The sequence below is a fragment of the Ursus arctos genome, unplaced genomic scaffold, assembly GCF_023065955.2.
Source record: "Ursus arctos isolate Adak ecotype North America unplaced genomic scaffold, UrsArc2.0 scaffold_24, whole genome shotgun sequence".
In the NCBI taxonomy this organism is placed as follows: domain Eukaryota; kingdom Metazoa; phylum Chordata; class Mammalia; order Carnivora; family Ursidae; genus Ursus; species Ursus arctos.
The window spans coordinates 10,998,089-11,025,312 of record NW_026622919.1 but is presented as its reverse complement, the minus strand read 5'-3'; the positions used below and the strand labels follow the sequence as shown (position 1 = coordinate 11,025,312).

General features: G+C 39.1%; 1 protein-coding gene across 12 annotated transcripts in view; it reads right to left on the bottom strand.

The window, feature by feature from the left end:
• The window catches only part of ABCA9 (ATP binding cassette subfamily A member 9), a 63,183-nt gene extending 44,921 nt beyond the window's left edge, over positions 1-18,262 (bottom strand). For 6 of the 12 annotated variants that reach the window (XM_044389105.3, XM_048225825.2, XM_057317839.1 and 3 more), the window contains exons 1-8: positions 18,133-18,262; positions 14,957-15,246; positions 10,319-10,414; positions 9,786-9,887; positions 7,518-7,725; positions 5,499-5,663; positions 4,833-4,936; positions 4,014-4,240 (exon numbers count right to left, since the gene is read on the bottom strand). In XM_044389105.3, the coding sequence (XP_044245040.2) occupies positions 4,014-4,240; positions 4,833-4,936; positions 5,499-5,663; positions 7,518-7,725; positions 9,786-9,887; positions 10,319-10,414; positions 14,957-14,995 (941 nt within the window). In that variant the 5' untranslated portion in view covers positions 14,996-15,246; positions 18,133-18,262. Of the gene's footprint in view, positions 1-4,013; positions 4,241-4,832; positions 4,937-5,498; positions 5,664-7,517; positions 7,726-9,785; positions 9,888-10,314; positions 10,415-14,956; positions 15,247-18,132 lie in introns of those variants that run through there. The other 6 variants (XM_057317840.1, XM_048225832.2, XM_057317841.1 and 3 more) reach the window with 5 other exon arrangements.
• Between the last annotated feature and the right edge of the window lie 8,962 nt (positions 18,263-27,224).

Genomic DNA, 27,224 nt, shown 5'->3' with positions numbered 1-27,224 from the left:
AGATTGCCTAGTTTGTTTTTACAATTGTTTGTATTTCTTCAGGGTTGGTTTTGATGTCTCCTCTTTCTTTCATGATTTTATTTATTTGGGTCTTTTTTTCTTTTTGATAAGTCTGGCCAGGGGTTTATCAATCTTATTAATTCTTTCAAAGAACCAGCTCCTTGTTTTGTTGATCTGTTCTACTGTTCTTTTGATTTCTATTTCATTGATTTCTGCTCTAATCTTTTTTTTAAGATTTTTATTTTTATTTATTTGAGAGAGAGAGAGAGAGCATGAGCAGGGGAGAGGTAGAGGAAAAGAGGAAGGGAGAAATAGACTCTCTGCTAAGCAGGGAGCCAGACGTGGTGCTGGATCCCAGGACCCTGGGATCATGAGTTGAGTCAAAGGCAGATGCTTAACTGACTGAGCCACCCAGGTGCCCCAATTCTGCCCTAATCTTTGTTAATTATCTTCTGCTGTGTTTAAGCTTTATTTGCTGTTCTTTCTCCAGCTCCTCTAGATGTAAGGTTAGGTTGTGTATTTGAGACATTTCTTGTTTCTTGAGAAAGCCTTATATTGCTATATACTTCCCTCTTATGACTGCCTTTGCTGAATCCCAAAAGTTTTGAACAGTTGTGTTTTCATTTTCATTTGTTTTCATGATTTTTTAAAAATTCTTCTTTAATTTCCTGGTTGACCTATTCATTCTTTAGTAGAATGTTCTTTAGCCTCCATGAATTTGAGTTCTTTCCAAATTTCCTCTTGTGATTGAGTTCCAGTTTCAAAGCATTGTGGTCTGAAAATATGCAGGGAATGATCCTAATCTTTTGGTACCAGTTGAGACCTGATTTGTAACCCAGGATGTGGTCTATTTGGGAGAACGTTCCATGTGCTCTTGAGAAGAATATGAATTCTCTTACTTTAGGAGGGAATGCTCTGAATATATCTGTGAAGTCCATCTGGTCCAGTGTGTCATTCAAAACCCTTGTTTCCTTGTTGATTTTCTGCTTAGATGATCTGTCCATTGCAGTGAGAGGGGTGTTAAAGTCCCCTACTATTTTTGTATTATAATCAATGCATTTCTTTAATTCTGTTATTAATTGGCTTATATAATTGGCTGCTCCCATGTCAGGAGCATAAATATTTACAATTGTTAGATCTTCTTGTTGGATAGACCCTTTAATTTTAATATAATGTCCTTCCTCATCTCTTATTACAGTCTTTGGTTTAAAATTTAATTTGTCTGATACAAGGATTGCCACCTCAGCTTTCTTTTGATGTCCATTAGCATGATAAATAGTCTTCCATCCCCTTACTCTCAATCTGGAGGTGTATTTGCATCTAAAATGAGTCTCTTGCAAACAACATGTCGATGGGTCTTGTTTTTTTTTAATCCAATCTGATACCCTGTGTCTTTTGATTGGGGCATTTAGCCCATTTACATTCAGAGTAATTATTGAAAGATATGAATTTAGTGCCATTATAGTACCTGTAAAGTCACTGTTTCTGTAGATTGTCTCTGTTCCTTTCTGGTCTATGTTACTTTTGGGCTCTATTTTCTCCTAAAGGATCCCTTTTTAAATTTCTTGCAGGGCTGATTTAGTGTTCACAAATTCTTTTACTTTCTGTTTGTCCTGGAAGCTTTTTGTCTCTTCTATTTTAAATGGCATTCTAGCTGGATAAAGTATTCTTGGTTGCATATTTTTCCCATTTAGCACTCTGAATATATGATGCCATTTCTTTCTGGCTTTCCAGGTCTCTATGGATAGGTTTGCTGCCAGTCTAATGTTTCTTGTAGGTCCTTGTAGGTTAAGGACCTCTTGTCCTGAGCTGTTTTCAGGATTTTCTCTTTGTCTCTGAGATTTGCAATTTTCACTATTATATGTTGGGGTGTTGACCTAGTTTAACTGATTGTTCAGGGGGTTTCTCTGTGCCTCCTGGACTTGAATGCCTGTTTCCTTCCCCAGATTAGGGAAATTCTCTGCTTTAATTTGCTCCAATATACCTTTTGCCCTCCCCCCATTATTCTAATATTGTTTTGCTTTATGGTATCATTTATATCTTGAATTCTTCCCCTCAAGATCCAGTAGTTGTTTATCTCTCTTTTTCTCAGCTTCTTTATTCTCCATCATTTTGTATTCTTTATCACTAATTCTCTCTTCTGCCTCATTTATCCTAGCAGTTAGAGCCTCCATATTTTATTGCATCTCATTAATAGCCTTTTTGATTTTGACTTGATTAGATTTTAGTTCTTTTATTTCTTCAGAAAGGGATTCTCTAGTGTCTTCTATGTTTTTTTTATAGCCCAGCTAGTATCTTTACAATCGTTATTCTGAATTCTAGTTCTGACTAGCCATAGCCAGATTAGGTTATAGCCATACTGATTAGGTTTCTGGCAGTCAGTACTTCCTCTTGTTCTCTTTTTCAAGGTGAGTTTTTCCATTTTGTCATTCTGTCTTGCAGAAAGTGGTCACTTTTCTATTTGTAGTTTTGCATCAATTCTTTTCTTAGATCTCCAGTTGAGTTCATAGGTGCTCAGAATGGTTGGATAGCTATCTAGCTGAATTCCTGGGACCAGATGAAACTGAGGTCTCCTACTCCTCCACCATCTTGGACTCCCCTAACATTCTTTTAAAAACTATATGGCATATGTCCAGAGCTATTCTATACATTCTAGAAATCTCATTTACCATTGACAATAACATCAGTGTGTCAAGAAACCAAATTCAGGGGCGCCTGGGTGGCTCAGTCGTTAAGCGTCTGCCTTTGGCTCAGGGCTTGATCCTGGGCATTATGGGATTGAGCCCCGCATGAGGTTCCTCTGCTGGGAGCCTGCTTCTTCCTCTCCCACTCCCCCTGCTTGTGTTCCTTCTCTCACTGGCTGTCTCTTTCTCTGTCAAATAAATAAATAAAATCTTAAAAAAAAAAATAAAGAAACCAAATTCAAACCATGACTTTTTCAGTCCAGAACTCATGCTTTTACTATTCTATATCTCAAATACATCCCTTGGCTAAACTCATTAAATATTTTTGTTGCTAGTTGGGATTCACTCCTTGGTTTCTTGTTGTTGTTGTTGTTGTTTGTTTGTTTGTTTGTTTTTTAAGATTTTATTTATTTATTTGACAGAGAGAGAGAGAGCACAAGCAAGGGGAGCAGGAGAGGGAGAAGCAGGCTCCTGGCTGAGCAGGGAACCTGATGAGGGGCTCGATCCCAGGACCCTGGGATCATGACCTGAGCTCAAGGCAGATGCTTAACCAACTGAGCCATGCAGGCATCCCTCACTCCTTGGTTTCTTAACTCACATCTATTGTCCTCTCAGACTCTGACCCTTCCCAAATTTCTATCAACTGTCATCTAATATTGAGTGTTTAATTTTTGTTAAGCTCAATGCAAAGCACTTTAAATACATTCCCTTCTTTAATCTCCATGGCCAATGAGAGATAGATGCCATTACCAATGTTTTACAGAAAATGAGACTGAGTTTTAAGAAATTAAGTAGCTTGTTTGGAGTGGTAGTGCTCAGATGGAGAAGACCCATGGCTTCTTGCCTCCCAGGATTGTGTTCTCAACACTCTGTTAGTCTTCCACTAAGGAAGGTCTGTGCTGAAAGAGTATAACAGGATTTTTTTCCATCAGTGTCATTAGAGTGATGATTCATTCAATGCGAGGGCTGTATCAACCAGCCAATCTCACAAAATATCTGAAATGTATATTAAATCGAACATTAGAAACCTTAAGTTCTTACATATTTGGGTGCACTCATGTCTAGCAACTAGTGACCGAGAGTCATCATTTTTATTTCTTAGTGACTTGGGTATCAGCAGACATCTATGAGATCAGGCTTTCTTTAATTTAAAGAAGTATGAAAAGTTTCATTTACCAGGCTTACTTGAATATTTTCCATTCATTTATAATGCACTGCTTTAGGAAAGAATCAAGTTTAAATACGATACTTCCTAGGCTTAGGGAGTCCAACCAGCTAGCTTGCTGTGTTTACCTATGTTGCGTGATAGATTGTGGCCATGTAACTTACCAGAATGCTGACTCTCGAAGGCCCATCATCATCATCAATGACTTAATGTATTGTCTTTCTTGTGTAACATTGACTGATACATAGTAAATGAAAGCAGAAAAAGAAATAATGCAGAAGAATATGAAAAAGTCAGTCGCAACTCCAGCTTGGGCAACAAAAGGTAATATCTTCATATTTATACCAGTAATTGACATCAGCTCTTCCATCACTGAGTGATTTGTTGTGATCTAAGGGAAGGTATCAGTGAACACGCTGTTATCATCATGCCAATTATAACCTTGTGTGTATTTTCTCTCAGCTATAAGAAATTATGTGCTTTCCACATTTAAATATATATGTTCATCATGATCTGGCCCCTTGCAGTTCCTGAAACACTCCAAGTTCTGTCCTGACTCCTTAGAACATTCCTATTTACCATCTTCACTGGACATAATTTTACTCATGCTTGAAGGCATGACTGAAATGTTGCTTCAGTTAGTCATCTTCTCTGATATTTCTCATCAGAGTATCTTCTGCTTCATTGTTTGCTTTGCACGGCATGTATAATTCCACGATAAGACCCGAATTCTTATTGTGACTTCATATCCATGTTTCTGTCCCCTCACTATCCAGGATCCCTGGAGAAAAGTACCTGTGTTCTACTTATTTCTTGATCCTCAGTGCTTAGTGTAATGATTTACATTATCAGTTGCTCAGTGTATTGTGCCAAATAAATTAAGTGACTCAATTAATTAAATGCTAAGGTAGGGCAATCCATTATATCAAAATGCATTAAAATGTAATTTACAATGCAATTAGTTTTTTTTAACTAATACTCACTTCTACGATAGCAGCATTAATGGCAGCTTGAAAAGCCACAAAGCCTTTCTCCCAGAACATTGAACCTTCACATGTGATTTTTTCATCCATCACTTGACAATGAGCTTTCATAAAAGAAGAGCACAACCATTTATGATGGGATGAGACGATTTTGGTTATAGGTAAAATCAAAACTTCTAATGTTTCCAAATGCACTACAAGTCCCCAATAATACAGTGTATGGTAAAACTTCTCTGGTAAGGTTTGAAGAGCACACCCAAGAAGAATACACCAGAATTGCTTGATGATTGTTGTTAAGACCGTTATCAAGAATTTTCATTCAATCTTACCTTTCTCTGACTTAGCCAAGAATGCTTATTTGAGCTTTGTTCTTCTGTTGCTTTTGCCAAGAAAGCACTACATATTTTTAAACGTTTGGGAATCAATGAGCAAGAATCTTTCCTTCAGGTTATATTTAGGAATAGCACAGGAATAATAGCAAATGTAATTTCTTAATAAAACAACATGCTTAAGAACACAGGCTTTATTTAAATAAGAATGAATCTCATTTATGTTCAGAAATTAAGTACACCCAGCATATGTTTGTGTTGACTTCAGCGATCACATGTGCCCTCTAGTGGCTAATGGTATAATAGCAGAAAAACCACCTTTTAGTTGGAAAGTTACCTGAATGGTCTCTATGTTCCTTCATCTTGGGGATTCTCCCTCCCCAGAAAAACTTCAAATGATATGAGAAGGTATCATTAAAGATGACTTTCACTGCATCTATAGAGTAGTTTAAATCCAAATCGTCCATGCTTTTCTCATCTGGCCACCCCATGATTGTTCTTCCTGGCATGTGAAAGAAAGAAGTAGCTAATAAGTAAGATTTCTATGTGATCCAACGACAGCAGGCCATATTCAATTATATTAAAATAATTTATGTTAAAGCTCTTTATTGACTAAAGGCAGGGCTGGTCCTAAATAAGAGACTCATACGAGGGGGGAGTGTCTGAAATAGTAGATAAAAATCGGAGTTATGTGGCAATCACTTTTATTACAAATAGATCATGCCCTTCCAAATAAACTTTTAAACTGATGATTTAAAGCATTGAATTTGGAATAATAGCAATACCACTACTATACCAGCAATACCCCTAGCAATACACAGACCTATCCAAAGTGGAAATATATCCTATAATTATAATACATATTTTCATGTGACCATGGTGTCAATGTGGCCAAACCTCCGAAGACAACATAAATTTGTTAAATTTGGAGAACAGTTTTTCAAGATATCCACAAGATATCATGTGAATTAATGACTGTTACTGACCAAACCCAGGCCACTTAAACCACTAATTCCCTGCAGCCTGGATTCTGATGGACGCATGCTTCTAGTGCAATTGTCACGCTCCTAACCCTCTGCATCTCCTGCAATCTGGCAGCTGCCTCCAGAGGCTTCATCAGACTCTGGTCAAATCCCTTTGGCAAGACTATAGGTGGTGGTGTTTTCTTTCATCAGAGTGTCAGGATTTCCGATGATCTGATGTTTGGTGATACTATTAGCAGCCATGGACGCTCAGAGCCTAGATCCATTAATTCAATGGGAGTTTCAAAATGGTGACATTATATTGCCATCATTTGTTTTTTCTTTCCTGGTAGAAACCATTTATAAAACAGTACTCTCCGTCCTCTGTTTGATTATCCACTAGTACAGTTCATATAGGATAAATACTGGGTATCTTCCCTTTATATACGAATTTTCATAAGAAGAACTGATTTTTTTTTAAGATTTTATTTATTTATTTGACAGAGAGACAGCCAGCGAGAGAGGGAACACAAGCAGGGGGAGTGGGAGAGGAAGAAGCAGGCTCCCAGCGGAGGAGCCTGATGTGGGGCTCGATTCCAGAACACCGAGATCACGCCCTGAGCCAAAGGCAGATGCTTAACGACTGCGCTATCCAGGCTCCCCAAGAAGAACTGATTTTGTACCATTCTCCAAAAGCATTTTTTTTCTTTTAATACATTATGAAATTTTTCTTTACCCTGTAAATTTCCTGTCCCAGACCCTGCATCTCCTTTCCTCCAGGACTGAGACTCCTGGGTTTTCAAGACACAGGGGTGAGAGTAAGAGACTATTCCATAATTACTCGTTTGGTATATCCCACTTCCCATATGTCACAGCTTTGGAGTAACAGTCTAACACTACCCTACCAGTACAGTAGCTGAAAATGGTTTTGGTTGTTTGCAGATTGGCTTACTCTGCTTTCCAGTGGGTACTGTCTTCCTCTCCAGAGGTTCTTCTCAGGTCCATCAGATCCCCCACTGCTCCCCTTCACTCTCCTAACACCCCAGGGAGAGATGCCATGCAGGCTTGGCAGCTGTTGGTGCTTCTTCCCCACCCACTTATATTGTGGGATTTGGGGAAACACCTTACCGTCCAGTTTTGTTGGTAACTACTGCCCATGATTTCTTGGTGCTGCCATCTAATTTCTCTCTCAATTTTTTATGTATTTGAAGAGATTTAAAAACCATGCTGTCAACACTGTGCAATATTTCCAGAATCTTCTCACTAACATATATTTGAATAATACCGGACTGTCTCACTTTGATACGGACTATAATGAGGATAATAGGAAATCCCCAAATCAGTTTGTGTGTTTTGCAAATCAGGAAAACACCAAGAACTGCTGGAGAACATACCTTTCATGAATGGGGCTGAAGCCGCTTTGTTCATGATCTCCTGGGTTGTTTTGGATTCAGGTGCAAATGCAATCACATAATTAGAATCATTAAAATTATCTACACGTCCCAGATTCATTGCAGGCAATTGAGGAAAGTCATTAACTTGATGTAAATTGGAGGAAAGTCGGTATGCAAACAATACTAGAAGAAATGTGAAAAACCATTCCTACACAGCAATGAGAGAAAAATGAAGCAAATCAGCAGTTGCTCATCCACAGATAAATCATCCATGAACAACTTCAAACATATAGTTTTGTTATGTAGCTTGGACCATTTTTTCCTGTCTCCCGGTCTCCAAGTGTTTCCGCTTTCATTTGCCCCTTGATTAGCATATTTTGAAATATGGGCATCACCCATCAAGAGAGAGTTGTGGCACTGATTCCAGTTATACCTGAGAGTCTAAGTTTATCATACTTTAATGTGAGTGTTAGAGGCTAGGTTGCTTCAGGAATGACCCAGGGGTTTACAGTCACGCTGACACCGGAGTGTCAATGATAGAGCAATGTTAGGTGTCATGAAATTGGTTTCCAGCTCTCTTCAACAGGAGTGAGGTCCTATTTTTATCTGCTGCTCCTAAAATACTGCTCATAAAAAGAATTTTTAAAAAAATCTTTGTCATTGTGACAACATTCCGAAATTGGAAATGCAACAGAATGCATTTGAAGTCTGGTGTTAAGAAGAGACCCTATTTCATCAAACAATGAATCATGGAACACTACAACAAAAACTAATGATGTACTGTATGGTGACTAACCTATAGTAATAAAAAAAAGAAGAAGAAGAAGAGACCCTATTACATACTTTCGATTCTAAATACAGGGGCTTTAAAATATCTTATTTACCATTGGACCTTATTTTAGTATGTATGTTGCTCTATATCGAGATAGATCAATTGACAGATGTGATGCTTATATTAAAAACATTTAGGGGCGCCTGGGTGGCTCAGTCGTTAAGCGTCTGCCTTCGGCTCAGGGCGTGATCCCAGGGTCCTGGTATCGAGCCCCACATCAGGCTCCTCCGCTATGAGCCTGCTGCTTCTCTCCCACTCCCCCTGCTTGTGTTCCCTCTCTCGCTGGCTGTGTCTCTCTCTGTCAAATAAATAATAAAATCTTTAAAAAAACCAAAACATTTAAAAGGTTGGAAGTAACACATCTATATATGGTAGAAGCCAGCTTTTCTATTTATACTTATATAATCTTTACTCCATGCAGGGATTTTTGTACACTTTATTTACTGTCAATCCAAGCATTCAATATGTATTTGTTGAAAGAATACACACACAATGTTCATAAGATCAAATGCTAATACATTAACCCTTGAACGATGGGTATTTTATAAGTGATTTTTTTAAGTTAAAAGTAACTTTTTTAATGTTTTTTTCTCAATTTACTTAATTTTCTACACAAAGTATATCTGATCATTCTGATCGGAAGAAAGTTCAGTACTGGCTTAATAGAAGCAAAAGTTCAAAATGCCATTTTCTTTTTCTGTTTGTTTATATACCCGTTACTTCTCTCAAATTGACATCGTCTATAGCCTTAGTACAGTTGTGTAGAAATGCTACAATTTGTCTTTTGGAGATTTTTTTTTTTAAATTCTAGATTAAATATGGATGAAATTTGCTTCTTTCTTTGACTTTGACCCTTAACTTTTGTACCTATTCCTTCATGAGTTTCTAATGACTTCAGATGTTAAGAATTATTATCTCTGCAATACAAAGACATGGTTTTATTTTTCAGGGAGCTTCTGAATATCAATTATGTAAAGAATGCCTCTAGTCAGACATAAAATAATAATATATTTATTATATTATATATATAATATATAAAATATATTATATAATGTATTATATTATTTTATTATATGTATTGTATTTATATATTATATATAGTATGTATTATATATAATGTGTTATATAATATATTATATAAAATATATTATATAATGTATTATATATAATACGTTATATATTTGTTATATATTATATAACATATAATATATAAAATATATTATATAATATAATATATTTATTATATTCCATTATTATTATTATGACTCTCATTTGAAATAATAGCAAAGTCTAGAATTGGAAAAATTTTCCAGGCTGTTGGTTAAAAATAGAACATATATATGAAACATTAAATAATGAAGACAAGCTGTTTGCAGTGTCCCAAAAAACACATTTCTCCTCTTTTAAAATGAGAAGGTGTAGACTCTGAACCATACCAAGAAGGTCTCTCTCTTCATCCTCCATTTCTTCAGAAAGTTCTTGCAGAGGAGAGCCCACGTTTGCTGACCCACATTTATGTGCCTCTTGCTCATTCTGACCTGTTTGTTTTAAAATAAAGAAGTAAAGGAAGTAAACGTGAAGGTCTGAAATAGGAAACATTGTGCAATCAAACCAAAAAGAAACATCGTAACAGCTATTTCCAATTGCGTGTTTAGGAAAGGGAGCCAGAAGTCTAAAAACATACAGAGGGAAGTTCAAGTTAACTAACAAATCAGTTAGTTTAATCCTCATAATAAACCTTTGGGATAGATCCTATTATTCTCCCCATTTAAAAGATGAGGGATAGGAGGCACACAGAGGCTAGGTGACTTGCCAAATACAGCTAATAGTGGCAGAACCAGAGTTTAACCTGGATGACCAAGTTCTGGAGACCTCACTTTAACCACTGTGTTAATGCTGTTATCGAAATTTGTCTAAGGATTGTGTGGATCAATTCTGCACTTAGAGCACGATTAGAAATGTTACCAACATCCAGACAGGGGGTGAGGAGCTCGAGGAGGGATTCACTCAGACTACTTAGCCACGGGCTTTGGTCTGTGCAGTCATTATCAGGAGCCCCCAAACGCTGGAACATAAGGAAAGATTAATTACTCTCAAGAGGCAGAGAAAATACATGATTTTTCAGAAGAAAACTTTATTATAATAAACAGAAGAAAAGTTTTTAAATCTTCCATTTAACAACTATAATAGAATTCAAGAATGGAAGAAGAAATGAAAAGCAAATTACATATTTAAAAACCCCCTTGAAGTCAGTAAAGAACATAAAATCTATGAAACAGAGAAAATTTTCATAGTCTTGCCAGATTTTCAAAGAAAATTAAAGCTCATTTAAAAATGATGAGAGAGAGAAAAGTACATAAAGTAGAAAGAAAAACATAGGATCAAAAGTAAAGTATTTGGTAAAGAGAGACCCAGAAAAAAGAAAAAAATAGTTGGGAGAAAAATATATTGGAGAAAATACATTGTAAAAAGGCCAATGGAAATTAATCTTTCGAGGAAATGGGAAGACATGTATATTTTCCAGAAAGGCTCCCCAAGTACCAAATACAATGACAAAAAATAATGATAGTTTTAAAATTAAAGGATAGAGGGGAAAATTAGAATCAAGTTGTCAGGGTAGAGGTGGGGTCGTTCTGGAAGGAATGAGTAAACAGTTTATAATGGAACAAAAATCAGCCTGATATCTTCAAAGTGGAAGTGAAAAAGTGATTTGCCCATTTTCCTTTGAAAAAGCTACCCAAAGGGACAAATACAAAGAACACTGAAGAAGTTTCTATTTGCAATAAAATTAGAATAGGATTTAACCCCAAACCACAGATACTTCCCTACGAAATGTCAGCCAAATTATTAAATTTTGCCTCCAACTAAGGAATACACACAAAAAAGTTTTTCGACTCTCCTGAGTACAATGTGCATATTAATTAAAGATTGAGAAAATTAATTTAATCTAAAATTATGAAGAAATCCCTGAAACCCACACAATATTCTCTCGCTTGAAACGACCGGTAGGGCTAAAGGCCATGGCAGAAGCTTGGCGTCTGGTTCCACCTCATGGAATGTCAGGGAAGTGATGAGAATCTGCAGGAATACGATATCATTTTGTTCAAGTCCCCAGCTGAGATATAGAACAATGTGGAACATCCTTACACCAATGGTAAGAAACAACACAACACAAACACAATTAAAACCATATTTCCCATAGCATGAACAAAAAAACCACAGATGCAAGACCTTAATGAACTGAATTCTCAAGAAAGACAAGCCCATGAAGGGTGCAAAGAGAACCACCCTTGCAGCTTCCATAGCTGGGGTAAGCACCTCATTTGGGTGTGGGCAGAGAAATAAGGTGCATCCACTGGAAAGAATATTTGCAAAGATGAGGAGGGAAAAAAAAGTCAACCCTTAGGTGATGTATGGGTGGGATGCAAAAAGTAGAATTGAAAAGAGTTGAAAATGCCAAGAATAAAAACAGCCTAACCAATTTTGTCTTCACCCTATAGCCATGCTGGATTTTCACTCAAAAGAAGTGAAAGTGGTGAAAAAGGTCCTGAAAAATAGAGAGAACCTCTTGAAGTTCTGTGCTTTCTCATGCTGTCCAATTCTGAGACCCTGCCAGAGTTGGACCCAGTGGTGTAAAGGTGCTATTTGTTGGAAAAGTCTGAGCAGAAAAATATGGTTATTGTGGTAGGGTCTGTTGGGTAAAGAGTTATGTGTCGTGTCATTACAGACAAATTTGATTCTTGCAAAGTTGCAGGCCCCATTTTATTGCCAGTAGAAAAGAGCACCTAAAATAAATTTCAGATCGATGATGGCTGTTACTCCCGCATGCATATGAGTGGATAGGTGGGAGGTAGAAATAGGGAGAGAGGGTGAGCAAACAACAAACACGCGAATCAGATAAATTTGTATTTGGAGTTTCTTGAACTGGAACTCATTCTAACAGTATATTATTGGAGACGATTTAGGCCTGATGATTTGCAGGCACCCATGTTGCTCTGCAGTTGTCAGTGGAACGGTCATCCATTGCCTCCTATTTATGGGCTCAACCTTGGCCTTGGGGGTATTCCATGTAAGGGCTTAGGCTCACAGGGAGAGAGCATTAGCCTTTAGGCTTGCACACAGGTCTACCAGTCAGCCAGACTGTCAGTTTCCAATAAGTAGGCCCAGTCATTAGCAACTCCTTATAGAGTTTTTTGCAGAGGACATTATGTATAGAGAACGTATATAACAACAACCATTCAGGACATAGCAGTCTAACAGCCATTAAATGGTCTCTTTCAACTCTAGTGAAGGCAGCAGATTCCAGATATAACGCTCAATCTGGTAGTGGTAGCATGATGTAATTATTTATATGGTCATCTTAGTGCAGTCCAAGAATTACTAGTGTATCTCCCAGAATGAGCTCCATAATTGAATTGCAAGAAGTCTATCTCATTATTTTCCCATCAGGAAGAAAAACAAAATTACCCTGAGATTTGTAAAACATAAATGCCCATGATTTATCGTAGTCAATAAAGAAAACATAAGGTGTAATCTTAGTTAACAGAACCCAACATTGTAGGAGGGGAATTGGTCCAGGAAATATTCTAAGAATAATGGCTTGAGTTTTGGCACAAAGCTTAGAGCACAAGTCAGTTGGTCAACATGACCTGGGTTTGGGGGGTCGTTGTGTCTCCCTTTGATGCCATATTGAAGAGGGATGGAAACCATAGAATTGCTATTGTCTCTTCCATCATATTACTAATAAGGTGTTTCTCGCTACTAGATTCAGGGGCTAATGCTGATCTTATCCATGGGGCAAGAGCAAAGCCATGAATACGCTGGTCCCTACTGGAATCCAGGAGGCAGCTCAAATGGGAAGATCACTTACTCAAGGCAGAGCTAAAACCTAATCATTGTATATTACAGGGAATATTGTACACCTGCCATTTCAGCCTGAAAGGCAAGGAATAATTGAAGAGGAATAAGGCAGGCAGAAGAATGGTCCCGTTCTAATCATGGAACTTGTGAATATATTACATTTCATGACAAAGGAGAATTAAGGGAACAGATGGGAGTAAGGTTTCTAATCAACGGACTCTAAGTCAGGGAGATAATCCTGGGTTATCTAGGGGGACCCAATGTAATCACAAGGGTCCGAAAAAGTGGAAAAGAGAAGTAAAAAGGGCAATCAGCATGAGGTGCTGTTAAAAGGACTCAACCCATTGCTGACTTTGAAGATGGAGGAAGGCCGGCAGGAACTGAGGAATGCGGGCAGCCTCTGGACGCCGGAGAAGACAAGAAAACAGAATCCTCCCTCGCATCCTCCAGGAAAGAATGCAGCCCTACCAGCGCCTTGAATTTCATCCAGTGAGACTCACATCACACTTCTCACCTCCCAAACTGTAAGATGATAAATCTGTTTTGTTTTCAGCCATGAAGTTCATGGTCATCTGTTACAGCCGCAACAGAAAATTAACACAAGTTGCACAAAAGGAACCTGAGAGCGTGAAGACTGAGATTAAGACAAGGACAAGGGCTTTAGGACGTAAAGAGTTGCCTTTATAGGTGCCCACTTGTGGAACAGAAATTGTCCGGAAATGAACGAAGGGATTCAGAAGCTATGAGGATGAGCTCCTGACGATAGTGTCACCGTTGCAGGCTGTGACGGCCTGGAGACCCCAACTCAAACGAAACCGCGACATTACCAATTAAGAAATCAGTGCCCTGGTAAACCGTGGTATCTGAGAGGGTTAAATATGTTGCCTACGTGCCTACTCTCCTTTCTTTCTGTGGAGGAATGCGTGTGGTAGAAAGTATTATTGATGACTACAGAAAAGTAACATGATCTGTCACGATTGTGGTTATTTATTTCTGTCTGTTAAGACTGATTTTTTTCTCCCCACTACACATCCTGATGTTAAATATCAGGGAGAAAAATTACTATTCACCAAACGAGCACAAAACATCTAACTAGCTTAAATTGCTCTGATTAGGAGGTCGTGTGATCTAGAAATAATAACGTGGCTATAAAAAGCCAGTCACTCCACCACATAGAATTCCTCGTATTCAGAAAATAAACACATTGCACAACAAATTAGATCAAGGTTCCCACAGCTGTAGTATGATAAACAAAGTCAATAAAAATACTGCCCTAAGTTTTCTTCATGAAAATATTCTCAAGCCAGTTAAAACAATTGAAAACTCAGAAAATCCTGTGTCCCTCTCCCACCCCCCACCCCCAGTGCTTGCAAATCTTCTGACTGTAATTGTGAAAATAAACAAAAAAGAATAAGTAATTCTAAATCACTTGGGAAACAGCCCAACATACTTGCAAAGAGGCAACATAAAGTTATATTCCTTTCAGTGCACTCAATACCCTTTTAGATAATATATGCTATTTGTCCAAATATGCTTTAGTCATGGGGTGAAAATGAAAAAAAAAAACAAACAAACCCCACTTAGGTTTTTTAGCCATACAATATAAAATACTCGATGACTTGGAAAATCAAAACAACTAATAATTTACCACATTTACCAGTTCCCATCCAAATGTTTGGCATTCCCTATTTGAAATCATAAGTTAGTTTCATACACAAAACAATCACAATTTTAGAGATTAACTTACTCTCAGGAAAGCTGGAGCAAGAATCTGGAAACAGTTCATCCACAGGTCTCTGCATGTCCTGGAGAAGAATTCACATTCCTTTTGGGTCACTACTACATCATGCTTTTAATTTCATGTTTATTGTGAATAGTTCCGTTTTAGAATGATTTCCGAAAAGGATTATGGTCTTAATTCAGCCAGGCTGCCAAAAACTCTGGGGCTCACATCACATGGTGACTTCTTTGCTGTTTTCCATTTCTTTGTCTCCTGGCCAGCAACTCAGCAGGGAGTTTGTAGTTGCAGATGGCTGGCTGGAAATATCAAAACATTAGGAGCCATCAAACCAAAGAGAATCTAGTCTTTCTCAATTAGCTTTTTCATACAAGGCCCTAATGGGAGAGTGGGCCCCCGGGACAGTCTTTTTAAAGAAAGGTAAGTAAAGAGACAGTTCAGAGAAAAGCAGGGCAGAGAGAGGTAGAAAAAGAAAAGATTTAAAAAAAATGATAGCTATCAATATAAAATCAGGTCAGAAAGTAACTCAAAACACTCCACTTTAGTTCTTAAAACCTAGGTATAGAAATATGGCAATGAAGCCATGCAGTTTTTTCAGGGTAAAAACCATGAACTCTGAATTTTTATCTGCATTTCAGTTGTATTGCATGCAAGGCAACCACAGCATCTCTCCTGGAGTGCAAAGCAGGCGTCTTTTCAGCAACATCACGTAAAAGCACTTGCATTCCCAAGATATATACCGGCTTGTTCTTTCCATAACAAATCCCAGCAAACAAACCACTTTCTCTATAACCAATTGCTGGCTTTGAGTAGGTCCAGTTTTCCATATTTTTCAAGACACATTTTTAATAGGTGAGAGTTGCCATTCTATCTTCTTTGAGCTTTTCATTTAAGTTGAAGACAAGGCAATTCCAAAACTGCTTGTAATGCATAGAGTTTGTTTTTGGCTGAAAAAGAAAAGTGAAAAAGGGCCACTCTCTTTCTGCTCGCCCTAAGTCTGCTCCGTGCCTCTGCGCTGTGATTGCTTTCTGAATACACAACTGAAGGAGGAACAATGTGCTGTGTGTGCAATTCTTAAATCGAATGGACTCATCTGTGTCCCACTGTCTACGGTAATTACATGAAATCTTCTTCACCTACTTCCCATCCCTCCACGTTTATTCAATCACGTGTGCTCTTTTGCCAACTGTGAGTTCAGAAATTGCTCAGCAAGCAAAACAGAGGCAGATCGAACTCATTAATGCTTGAACCTGTCAAACTTAAAAAACAAAACAAAAACCAAAACTTCTGAGTGTTTCTGCATGTCTGTCGTCTTCTGTAGAAGATACAAAATTATCACATTTAATAACATCACCCGCATTTTGTAAACAGAGAATATAATTGAGGAAATGCTTTTCAGTAACTTTTTTCCTAGAAGAATTTTGTATCAAGGATGAAGCTTATGCCTCTGGAGCTCATGGGCTCCTGGACTCTATTCTCTTTTTTTTTTTTTCATTGAAGCAGAGTTGACACACAATGTTGCATTAGTTTGAGGTGTACAACATAGTGATTCGACAAGTCTATGTGTTATGCTGTGCTCACCATAAACATAGCTACAATCTGTCCATACAACCCTATTATAATACCACCGACTCTATTCCCTATGCTGTGCCTTTCATCCGCATGACTTATTCATTCCATAACTAGAAGCCTGTCCCTCCCACTCCCCTTTAGACACCATTCTTTTCCTTCAAAATGTTGGCTTCTTCCTTATGTGCCACGCTGCAATCTCTGTACCACTATAACCGAGCAAGGGCGCTCTCACTAATCTTCTTTTCAACATGTCCTCAATGAAGCCATATGTCTTCACTCACCTAAATAAGCTTTAGAATCCACTTGCCGATTAAAAAAAAATCATCCTCTTGGGATTTTAAAAACGGAATAGCACTGATTTTATGCAGAAGATCATTACTAAGCAACCACATATGGCACTTACGACGTGCAGGGCACGCTTAAATATTAACACATTTAATCCACATGATAATCTTATCAGGTAGGTGCTATTATAATCACCCCCATTTTACAGATGAGAAAAACGAAGCCCAGAGAGTTTAAATGACTTGCCCAGGGGCGCCTGGGTGGCACAGCGGTTAAGCGTCTGCCTTCGGCTCAGGGCGTGATCCTGGTGTTATGGGATCGAGCCCCACATCAGGCTCCTCCGCTATGAGCCTGCTTCTTCCTCTCCCACTCCCCCTGCTTGTGTTCCCTCTCTCGCTGGCTGTCTCTATCCTGTCGAATAAATAAATAAAATCTTTAAATGACTTGCCCAAATTCACACAGCTGGTGAGTAGCAGATCCTGGGTAAAATATTCAGACCCTCTCCAATTTGTAGCTTAAATAACAAATGCTATGATGTCTCATTTGTGTGTGTCTCTGTTCACTCAGTGATTCTCACTTTAGGTACATACATTTTTATAATTTGCCTCACTTTTTGCTTCATATATTTTGCAACAATATTATCCAGGGCCAGAAGCCTTGTAGATTTCATATGGTGTGAAACAGTCCTTTGAATTCTTTCCCGGCTGCTTGTACAGAGTACTTAGCTCCGTGGATCTATGTGCAGCCTCAACACTGTGTGCAAAAGCAGAAAAAAAACCCAGTTTGCAAAGGAAGAAGAGTGGAGCCACCCAGCAGCCTGAGAGAGAGAGAGAGATAGAGACTGAAAACATCTGCATGTTTCCCAGGAACTTTGCTGTTCTTGCTTTTTGTCCTTCCTCAGACCCAGCTGCGTAGCTGCACTTGGGTTTTGGCAAATACTCTCCAAAAATTTCTGTTTGTTTTTTTTTAAGTATAAGAAACGTATTCTACTTGGTCCTGTTTTGTGCTCTCTCTCTTTCTCTCTCTTCCTGCATTGAAACATCCTTTGTACGATATATTCCTGCCCTTGATTTTTTTTATTAAGATTTTTATTTATTTATTTGACAGAGAGAGAGAGACAGCCAGCGAGAGACGGAACACAAGCAGGGGGAGTGGGAGAGGAAGAAGCAGGCTCCCAGCGGAGCAGGGAGCCCGACGTGGGGCTCGATCCCAGGACTCTGGGATCACTCCCTGAGCCAAAGGCAGACGCTTAATGACTGAGCCACCCAGGCGCCCCCTGCCCTTGATTTTTACTTGCATTTGCATTTCTCAGATATATTTTTACCTACCTCTGTCATCTGCCTACAGGATGTCTCTTGAAGCAGTATAACTTTATTTTTCTTTTCACCTAGTCTGTAAATCTTCTACTTTCTGTGAGAGATCCAAGTCCCTGGAATAACCAAGTCATTTTGTCCAGTCATCTCATTCTGCAGTCTCCAAACTAAGCTTTACTGGGGCTTCCCTATTTCTCCATTTCTACACTGATCATGTTTTTTTCTCTGTTCCTCTTCTTAGGTTCCCCTTGTCCTTTTCTCCTCTCCTGTGGAAAGCCCATGGGTGAAAACTTTCTAGTCTTTCATTCTACTAGTGATCACCCTTACATGTGACAAACATACTTGAACCTGCCTTACTCTGGCAGGGGGAAAAATCAGCCTAAGTCTCTATCTTTCCCCCATGACCTGTGATTTCCATGTCCATATGCCACCCTCTATGGGACAAGTCTGCCAGGATATTTGGCCTTGAAGCCCAAGCTTTACTCCTTACAAGCGCTGCAATGCTGGGCAAGTGACTCATCCAGGAGCCTCAGTTCCCTCACCTGTAAGATACAGAGGATATGATACTATGCAGTATGGTCTTTTAGGATTTGAAAACCTAGAATTTGAGGTAGGATTAAAGGAAACAACACATGTAAAATATTTAGCCCGTACCAAGCACTGAGTGAGCACTCAATAAATGGTAGCAATTACATTCTCCACAGCCTTAGCAAAACTGAAAATTATAGGTTGTTTTCTTGTTTTTTTTTTTTTTTTTTTTTTTTACTTAGAGTATAATTAACATAGAGTATAACATTACTTTCAGGTGTATGCTATAATGATTCAATGATTCTATCCATCACTCAGTGCTCATCACAGTAAATGTACTTTTAATCCCCTTTGTCTAGTTCACCCACCCCACCCACCCACCTGGAAATTATAGGTATTTTAAAAAATTACTAATCTGATTGATTAAAAAAAAATACTACCACCTTGATGACTTAACGTACATTTCTTAGGTTACTTGTGATGTCAAGCATATTTTAATATAATTTCTGGCCATTCGTATATTGACTAATAAATCTGTCCTTTCTTCTCTACCTATATTTCTGTTTACTCTGTCATTCCGGATTTTTTGTTTATGCTTTTGTTTTTGACCACGACTGAAAATACCTTAAATTATTTATTTAAAAAATAATGTTACTGCCTTCTCACATGTAGTTTTGCTGATAAGTATGCTTATCTAACTCTGATTTTCATTAACTTAAGGTATTTCGTTGTTCTTGCTAGGTTATTTTAAGACTTTCTCATTAGTGGCAAATGTATGAAATTTCACAAAAATGTGCCTAGGTGTAGGCTTTGGTGTTTGGTCCTGCATGGCACTCTGTGGCCACTTGCAATCAAAGAACTTGTGTGTTTCGTTTTGTTTTGTTTTGTTTTGAAGTTCTGGGAAATTCTCAGCTAATATTTTGGTCCAATATTGCTTCCCTTTTAGTCTTTCTATTCTTTTTTCTTGGAAATTTATTAGGTATTTGAGATCGATTTTCTTTATCTTACCTTTTTCCTATCTACTGTCTTAAAACTGGAAAGTAGGGGCGCCTGGGTGGCTCAGTCGTTAAGCATCTGCCTTCAGCTCAGGGCGTGATCCCGGCGTCATGGGATCGAGCCCCGCATCGGGCTCCCTCCTCCACTGGGAGCCTGCTTCTTCCTCTCCCACTCCCCCTGCTTGTGTTCCCTCTCTCGCTGGCTGTCTCTATCCCTGTCAAATAAATAAATAGAATCTTTAAAAAAAAAACAAACTGGAAAGTAATCCATTTTCACGCCACATAAATCTCTTCAACGTACAATTTTTATTATGTCTCTCCCATCGCTTCCTTCACAGTGTCCTGGCTTCTTTGCAAAAGTACACAAGGCTTTTATCATCTGGTCACTGCTTCTCTCTCCAGCCTGCCTTTGCCTTAACCCTTCCTCCAACCCCAGACATACTTAGACATGATTTTTTAAATTTATTTTTATTTTTATTTTGAGAGGGAAAGAGAGAGCATACTCGAGCATGCAGGCAGAGGAGGGGGCAGAAGGAGAGGGAGAGAATCTTAATCAGGCTCCACCCTCAGCACAGAGCCTAACACGGGGCTCAATCTCACAACCCTGAGATCAGGACCTGAGCTGAAACCAACAGTCGGACACTTAACCAACTGTGCCACCCACGCACCCCTAATTTTTTTTTAAACGAATGCATCATACTCTCATTTACCTCTGTTTGCTCCCCTGGAATCAACCCCTCCTCTCAACTGGCCTTCCCATAATGACCTTACAAATGATCGTTGGAAGACCTAGTAGTTATAAGTAATAATTAATGACTATCCTCCTAATTCTTACTTGTCCTTCAGGTCTTGGGTCTGACTTCTCCTCCCAGAGGAGCCTTCCTGACCCTCGTACCATGTGGGTTAGATGCCCCTCTCAGGGGCTCCCGTGGTACCATGTACTGCTATGGTAGTATGTACCTCACCATACTCTAATCATACTGACCTCTTTCCCACCATAGGCTGTAAACATCTGAGGAGTATCACAGATGCTTCACTATGGTTCATATCACAGAGCCTAGGGCATGAAAGTTGCTCGGTACATATATTTTGAGCGTTAGATGTATGGTGCTGGTGTGAGATAGGGAAGCAAAAACAAAACAAAACTATGATGTATTCTTTCTAGAAGCCTGGTTATGGAAGAAAGGCCATTGGTTGGGTGGTAGCCAAAATGAGTTGCTTGGTTCAAGAGTAGGTTTTTGTTTTGTTTTTTTTTTAAAGGTGGTGTTTAGAGGGGAAAGTAAGAAAGGAAATGCTGAAAATCAAGTAACAAATGGAGCATTGCTTTCTCTTGGTGGGAAGAGGAGAGAGGACTGGGTCAGAACCAGATGACAGAAGAGTCTTCCACAGGAGATGAGAGAGTTTCTTTGTCACAAGGAAAAAGGAGGCGAAAGAGAGGGCTGAGTGAATTTTTAAATACAACAACACGAAGTAAAGAATTCACCCCATGAGAGTTAAGATTTATTTTTCTGTGAAGCGGAAGGCAAATTCTAAGAACCGACAAACAGATGTGCTTGGCAACTGAGGGCGGTGTTAGGAGTCTTGAAAGGGAAGAATGGAAGTTTTCCTTAGACGTGTTAGTAAGTCTCAAGTCATGCTGAGAGCCCTGCAGAGGTTGGTAGGACTCCGTAACACAGAAGGAAAATTTGTGAAGTTTGCCTCTGAACTGACGCTCTATATAACATATTTTCGGAAGTTGTTTATCGTTGATTAAAAACATTGGTGAATCAAAAAAAAAGGATCAATGGCTACTGAATCTGATAAATCATGAGTTAAAGACTTGAAAATGCTTAAAATGAGCAAGCAAGAAAAGACATAATTACCAAACAAGATGAGTTACTCAAACTCAGGACACAAGCCTCAGCACTGGCAGCTCAGTGACGAAAACAGCAATACCAAAAGTAAACGTATCGTTGAATTTTGTGACATTTTTGCTCTTTCATTCTTTCTACAAAAGGTAATTTGCCTAATGTATAATTAAATATGACTTCATATTTTTACTTCTATTCACCAGTTTTGAATTTAGGAAGTCATCGGGTCTATACGAGTTTCTCCCTTCTTTTTACTTTACGTAAGCCTGTTAAGCCCGGGGCTTTTTGAACATTACCACCAATTATAAGTACGTCATGACAAGCTATAGATAGATTTGCAGAAGCTGCACAAACAGCTCACTGGGTTTGAAAGAACTACGCAATACTGACATTGAATTTCTCTTTGACTTTTGTTGACAGTGGGGGAATATCTCCGGGCAGTATGTGAAAAGGAGTTTGTTAGTCATGGTAGATACCAATCTCAGTGCAGCAAATCTGAATGGAGAGGGGAATCCCAGCTCCTTCTCTCTTATCAATTAGGAAATCCAAGCCTCAGTCCACAATATTTTTGGTTACCAATCTTTCCTATATGTATCTTTTAGATATTTGATTAAATCCATATATCCAGAATTTTGCAGGAACTTTTTTTCCTTCACAGCAGTTATTTACTATTATATAAGAAGCTCAGAAGCTCAGCCTTTTTGTAAAAGATAGTCAATGAGAACAAAATTAATTTGTTGAACAAAATCAAACAAGAATCTATTCTGTTACTGAAAAATATTGCTTACGACGTACAATTATTATTTTTCTAAACCCACCCCGGGAGCACTTTTGCAAGCTTCCCAGTCTGCTTAGTGTAAAACCTAAAAAGCTGGAGGAAATGTTGGGCCAGTTATCTTTTAATTGATTGTTTGCACCAAAAGAGCACATGGTATAATTTTAAAAGACAACCACAAGATTTCTACCAGTTGCTGGACTATGCTATTGTGTTTGTTCCCTCAGCAAAGACATAAAATGGATGAATAAAATATAACAAAAATTCAAAGAAAAATAAATATCCGGATGTCAGAAATAAAACAGTAATAAAAAAGCTAAAACAAGATTGCGATTTTAAGCCAGTTAAGTTTTAGGTGGTTTGACAAAGGCTGATTGGTAAGGCAGCTAAAATATAATTCATGTGTAAGGATAAAAGAGTCACATCTTTAAACAAAATCTGGGATTTCTCTTTTATAGATATCACTGAAAGAACTGATAGATACTCCTCAAGAAGAAAAACACTAAAGCCAGAAGGAAGTAGTTGATTGTTGAAAACTAATAAATATATTGATAAACTAAATAAATATTGATTGTGCAACATAATGGTGACAGTGATTAATTTGTGTTTGGGGTGGGAGGAAGATGTTAGTTACAATAGGGACTAAGATATCAGACAGTAATTATGTGGGGGAAGCAGGAGAGGTGATCAGAATTAAGCTCCCTTGAAATCTTTTTGTTCAGGATGAGGACAGAAATACTGATTAACTTTAAAAATGCATTATCCAATATGGTAGCCACTAGCCCCAGGCAGGTATTCAAATTTAAATGTTAAGTTTTAAACCAATAAGATTTAAAATCAAGTGTCTTTACCTCTGACAGTCGTCTTGCTTCTAACAATAATGAAAAGCCAAGCAAACTGGGGGTGCCTGGGTGGCACAGCGGTTAAGCATCTGCCTTCGGCTCAGGGCGTGATCCTGGTGTTATGGGATCGAGCCCCGCATCAGGCTTCTCTGCTATGAGCCTGCTTCTTCCTCTCCCGCTCCCCCTGCTTGTGTTCCCTCTCTTGCTGGCTGTCTCGATCTCTGTTGAATAAATAAATAAAATCTTAAAAAAAAAAAAAAAAGCTAAGCAAACTGAAAATCAATGATGTTTCCTGGACCCCTCAGAGATCGAGGCTTCAGAGCAAACCCCAGCCTTGAGATCTGGAATCATAGGAGTCCAAAAGCATTGCGGGACCTACCACTTCTTATGATTCAGACTTTTATTTGGGTCCCCACTCAAATATGCTTTCTTTCAAGGAACTAGTAATACTCCCAGATGTGGAATATGCATTCCCCAAATCCAAATAAAGCAACCAAATGCTGGGCTTCTTATTCGGTCCTAGGGGTTAGGAAAAAGTCATTTGTGGAATATCCCGGGTGGCTTCTACCCAGGTTGTTCCTAAGAATGTTATCATTAGGGCAGGTCCTTGGACCTTTGCTGGATTTATTAACCAGTCGTATAAATGTAAATCACCACTGCATTCAAATCCATCCCCAGCCTTCTCTTAGTTTCCAATATTATCATGTCATCAATGTGGGGTATTACTACCCTGGAGACCTGTATCAGGTCCACATCCCTTCTGAGCGTAAGCTGTTGAGTTCAGATGACCCATGATGGCACAGTGACTGTGAACTGGGATCCTTCCCACGTGAAAGTAAACTACGGTTGGGTCTCTTCCAAGATTGAGATACAGAAGAAAGCATTTGGAAAAAAAAAAAATCACTGGGCACCTGCTGTATTTTGTGGGTGGTTGAAACTGTGTCTGGAATTTATTTAAGCCTCCATGGTCCACTGTTAGTCTCCATGAGCTATAAGACTTTTCCACAGGCCCCAGAGGGCTATGATACAGAGAATTCATTGCTGCCAGCGTTCCAGCTTCTAACATATCATCAATTAAAGAGGTAATTTATTGCCCATCAGGTATTCTGCATGTTTTAAATTAACCACGTGTGTAGGCTTGAGAAATTCTAGTGGTCCCCATTGAGCGTGTCCAATTAAGACTGGCCTGAGGGCGGACTTTCAGGCCTTCTATTTACAGTATTAGGTAGGGAAGTAATTGCTAGTCCGACATAATATCCACCCAATTAATACAGTCAGGTAAAGGAAAACCAACCACCTCACATAAAGTTTGCTCAGAAATCCCAATTTTCATCTAAACTTTCACCTTAATCCCATCAACCTTTTAATCTCCATATCTTCCATGATCTAAATTAAGCCACCTTTAGGTGTCACCAACAGGTTTCAAATCACAGCACATTGACTCTTGTGTTAAGGAGTCCCCCAAGAAGTTTCCCCTCCTCTCCTTCCTCTCTCTGGCCATTTTATCCACACATGTGCCTATGGCCTTGGGTCCCCACCAGACTGGGCCAGAAGACCCTGGCCTCTCCTTCAATATTTACTTTGATTAATCTGCTTACTCTATACCTCAGGCAATTATGTGTGGCGTTTCTCACATAATCTTTGCTCTCTGGCTTTTTAAATTCCTCCAAAGTGGGGTAAATGGACAGAACCTGTTTGGGGCCTGCTAGTGATGGGGGACCCACGCGGAGTTTCACTGGTGCATACAAGCTTCAATAATGCTGCATCAACACCTATGTTTCAACACCATCCGTGTCCACCACATCCATCCCTTTTTCAATAACCATCTAAAAACGTCCTTACTGCTGGGTGGAGTCCATTGACTCTCCTTTCCGTCTCTCCCATTTTCTTTTTAATTACTTTGGTGACCTTGGTATCAGTAAGATCCAAATGAGGAAGCTAAGGCAGCAACTCTGATAAAACTTCCCAGACGGCTCGATGTTGCAAGAGTGCCCATGGGGTGCCCACGTAACAGGGGCCCCCTTAATCACAGCATTTACCATAACTGGTAATGGGCATATTCAGTGGGCGAATATCCTAGTTACTATAAAGCCAGTCCCACACGGCTTGCCTGCAAAGCATGTCAGCTGCTTCATCTGAAGTGTTCCACTTGGCAGTTATAGGGGGAGTCGGGCAGTCTTCCTTCTCAGGTAAGCATACCTTATGGTGGCTTTTGTCCAGTTCACCAGGAATCCCTCAGGAATAATCTTCTGTGTGTCTGGATCACATATAACCATCTGTGGTTGTTCAATAGTGGGCTGCAGATCCTGTATCAACCGAGACATGCTCTTCCACTCTGAAACATTCAAAACCAAAGACAGACCCCAAATTAGTTACTCTCATAGTCCATTTTGGTAGAGATTCTTCAGGAAGCTGATAATTTGATCCACAAAATGAGACATCTCCTTCACTTTATACTCCCTGGTTTTAGTAGTTTTTTGGTTTTGCCCTCCATCCACCACAATGACTACCTCTTTGGTGAGGTACCTTCCTGGCATAATTTTTCCCTTTCTGAGCAGCTTTGAGGCTAGGGGCCAAAACTCAGACTGACCCAGATTTGAAATTGTTCCAACATCAAAGTCCAACTCAGAACTCTTATTTGAGCTATTACAGATAATAATAGCCAAGAGATTGTATATTGAACATGCTTATTATTTTACATTTCCTTGCATATTGTTGGGTCTACTCTCATCTCTAATTCATAGGTAACTTGTACTCTTAGTAACTGATGAAAGAGCAGCAGCAGTTTTATGCTATGAGTGACTAGGTAGCCATCCAGAGACTAAGGGTTCCTCATCTCTGCCCTCCATTCTTTCTGTTCCCAAACCATGTGTTTCCATGACCCAGAGCAGTTCTAGCAAATTCCACTTCACTGACACCAAATGTCTAGGAAAAACTGTTTTTTCCTTTGTGTTTTCCTTTGCTCTCATACTTTACTTCTGGACACCAAATGTGTGGTGGTGGTGTTTTCTCCCCCTCAAACTGCCCAATTCTCCAACATCAGCTGGGTGTCCTACAATTTGATTTATCTGACACTATCTGTCTGGAGTTAGCATCAGATCCCACCTGTCAATAGCCCTGTCTTCCAAGATTGCCTCTGATTCAGGTGCCAATCACAAGTCCCATGTCGTCTCCTCTACTTCTGACTTTCCAGCTATAAATGGGGTTCCCATGACCCCATCCTTGGGTTTGACAGTTTGCTAGGACAGCTTACAGACCTCAGGGGAACACGTACTTATGTTGACTGGTTTTTTATATAATAAACAATATGATAAAGGATTCAGATGAATAGCCAGATGAAGAGATACACGGGATAAGGTCTGGAAGGGTTCCAAGCACAGCAGCCTCAGTCACCCTGGAACTGGGATGCACCCACCTTCTTCCTAGCATATAGATGTTCAACAACTTGGATGCTCTCTGAATGCAGTATTTTTGGAATTCTTATGGAGGCTTCATCAGATAGGCATGATTGGCTATCAACTCAATTTCCAACGTTTCTCCCACCTCTGGAGAATAGGGATGGGGCTGAAAGTACCAAGCTTCTAATAATGGCTTGGTCTTTCTGGTGACCAGTGCTGATCCTGGAGCCCACCAGAGTCTGCTCATTAGAACAAAAGATACTTCTATCATCCAAGGGACCCCCCAGGGCTTAGGAGCTCTGTGTTAGGAACTGGGGTCCAAGACCAAATATTAGAAGGAACTGGGGGCAGAGACCAGTATATATATATACATTTCTTTTCTTTTCTTTCATTTCCTTTCCTTTCATTTCCATTCCTTTTCTTTTCTTTTCTTTTTATGCAAGTGAATACAGAGAATTGCAGCCAAGACCAGCTTACCTGGAACAGAAGCCAGTAGAGCCATAAACTAGGAACAAACACCTAAAATGGTAATTCTGATGATTTGCTGAAGTGAGGACAAGGTAAGAGTAGGACATTCCTGGGGTCAATAGTGTTAGAGGGGCCAGAAGCAGATGCATGTAACTGAAGGAGGGCAAACGTTATAGGCCTGGAAGGGTACATCTACTGCTTGAGATCTGGAATTAAAACGAGGGCAGGAGGGAAGAGATCCTCTGACCTCT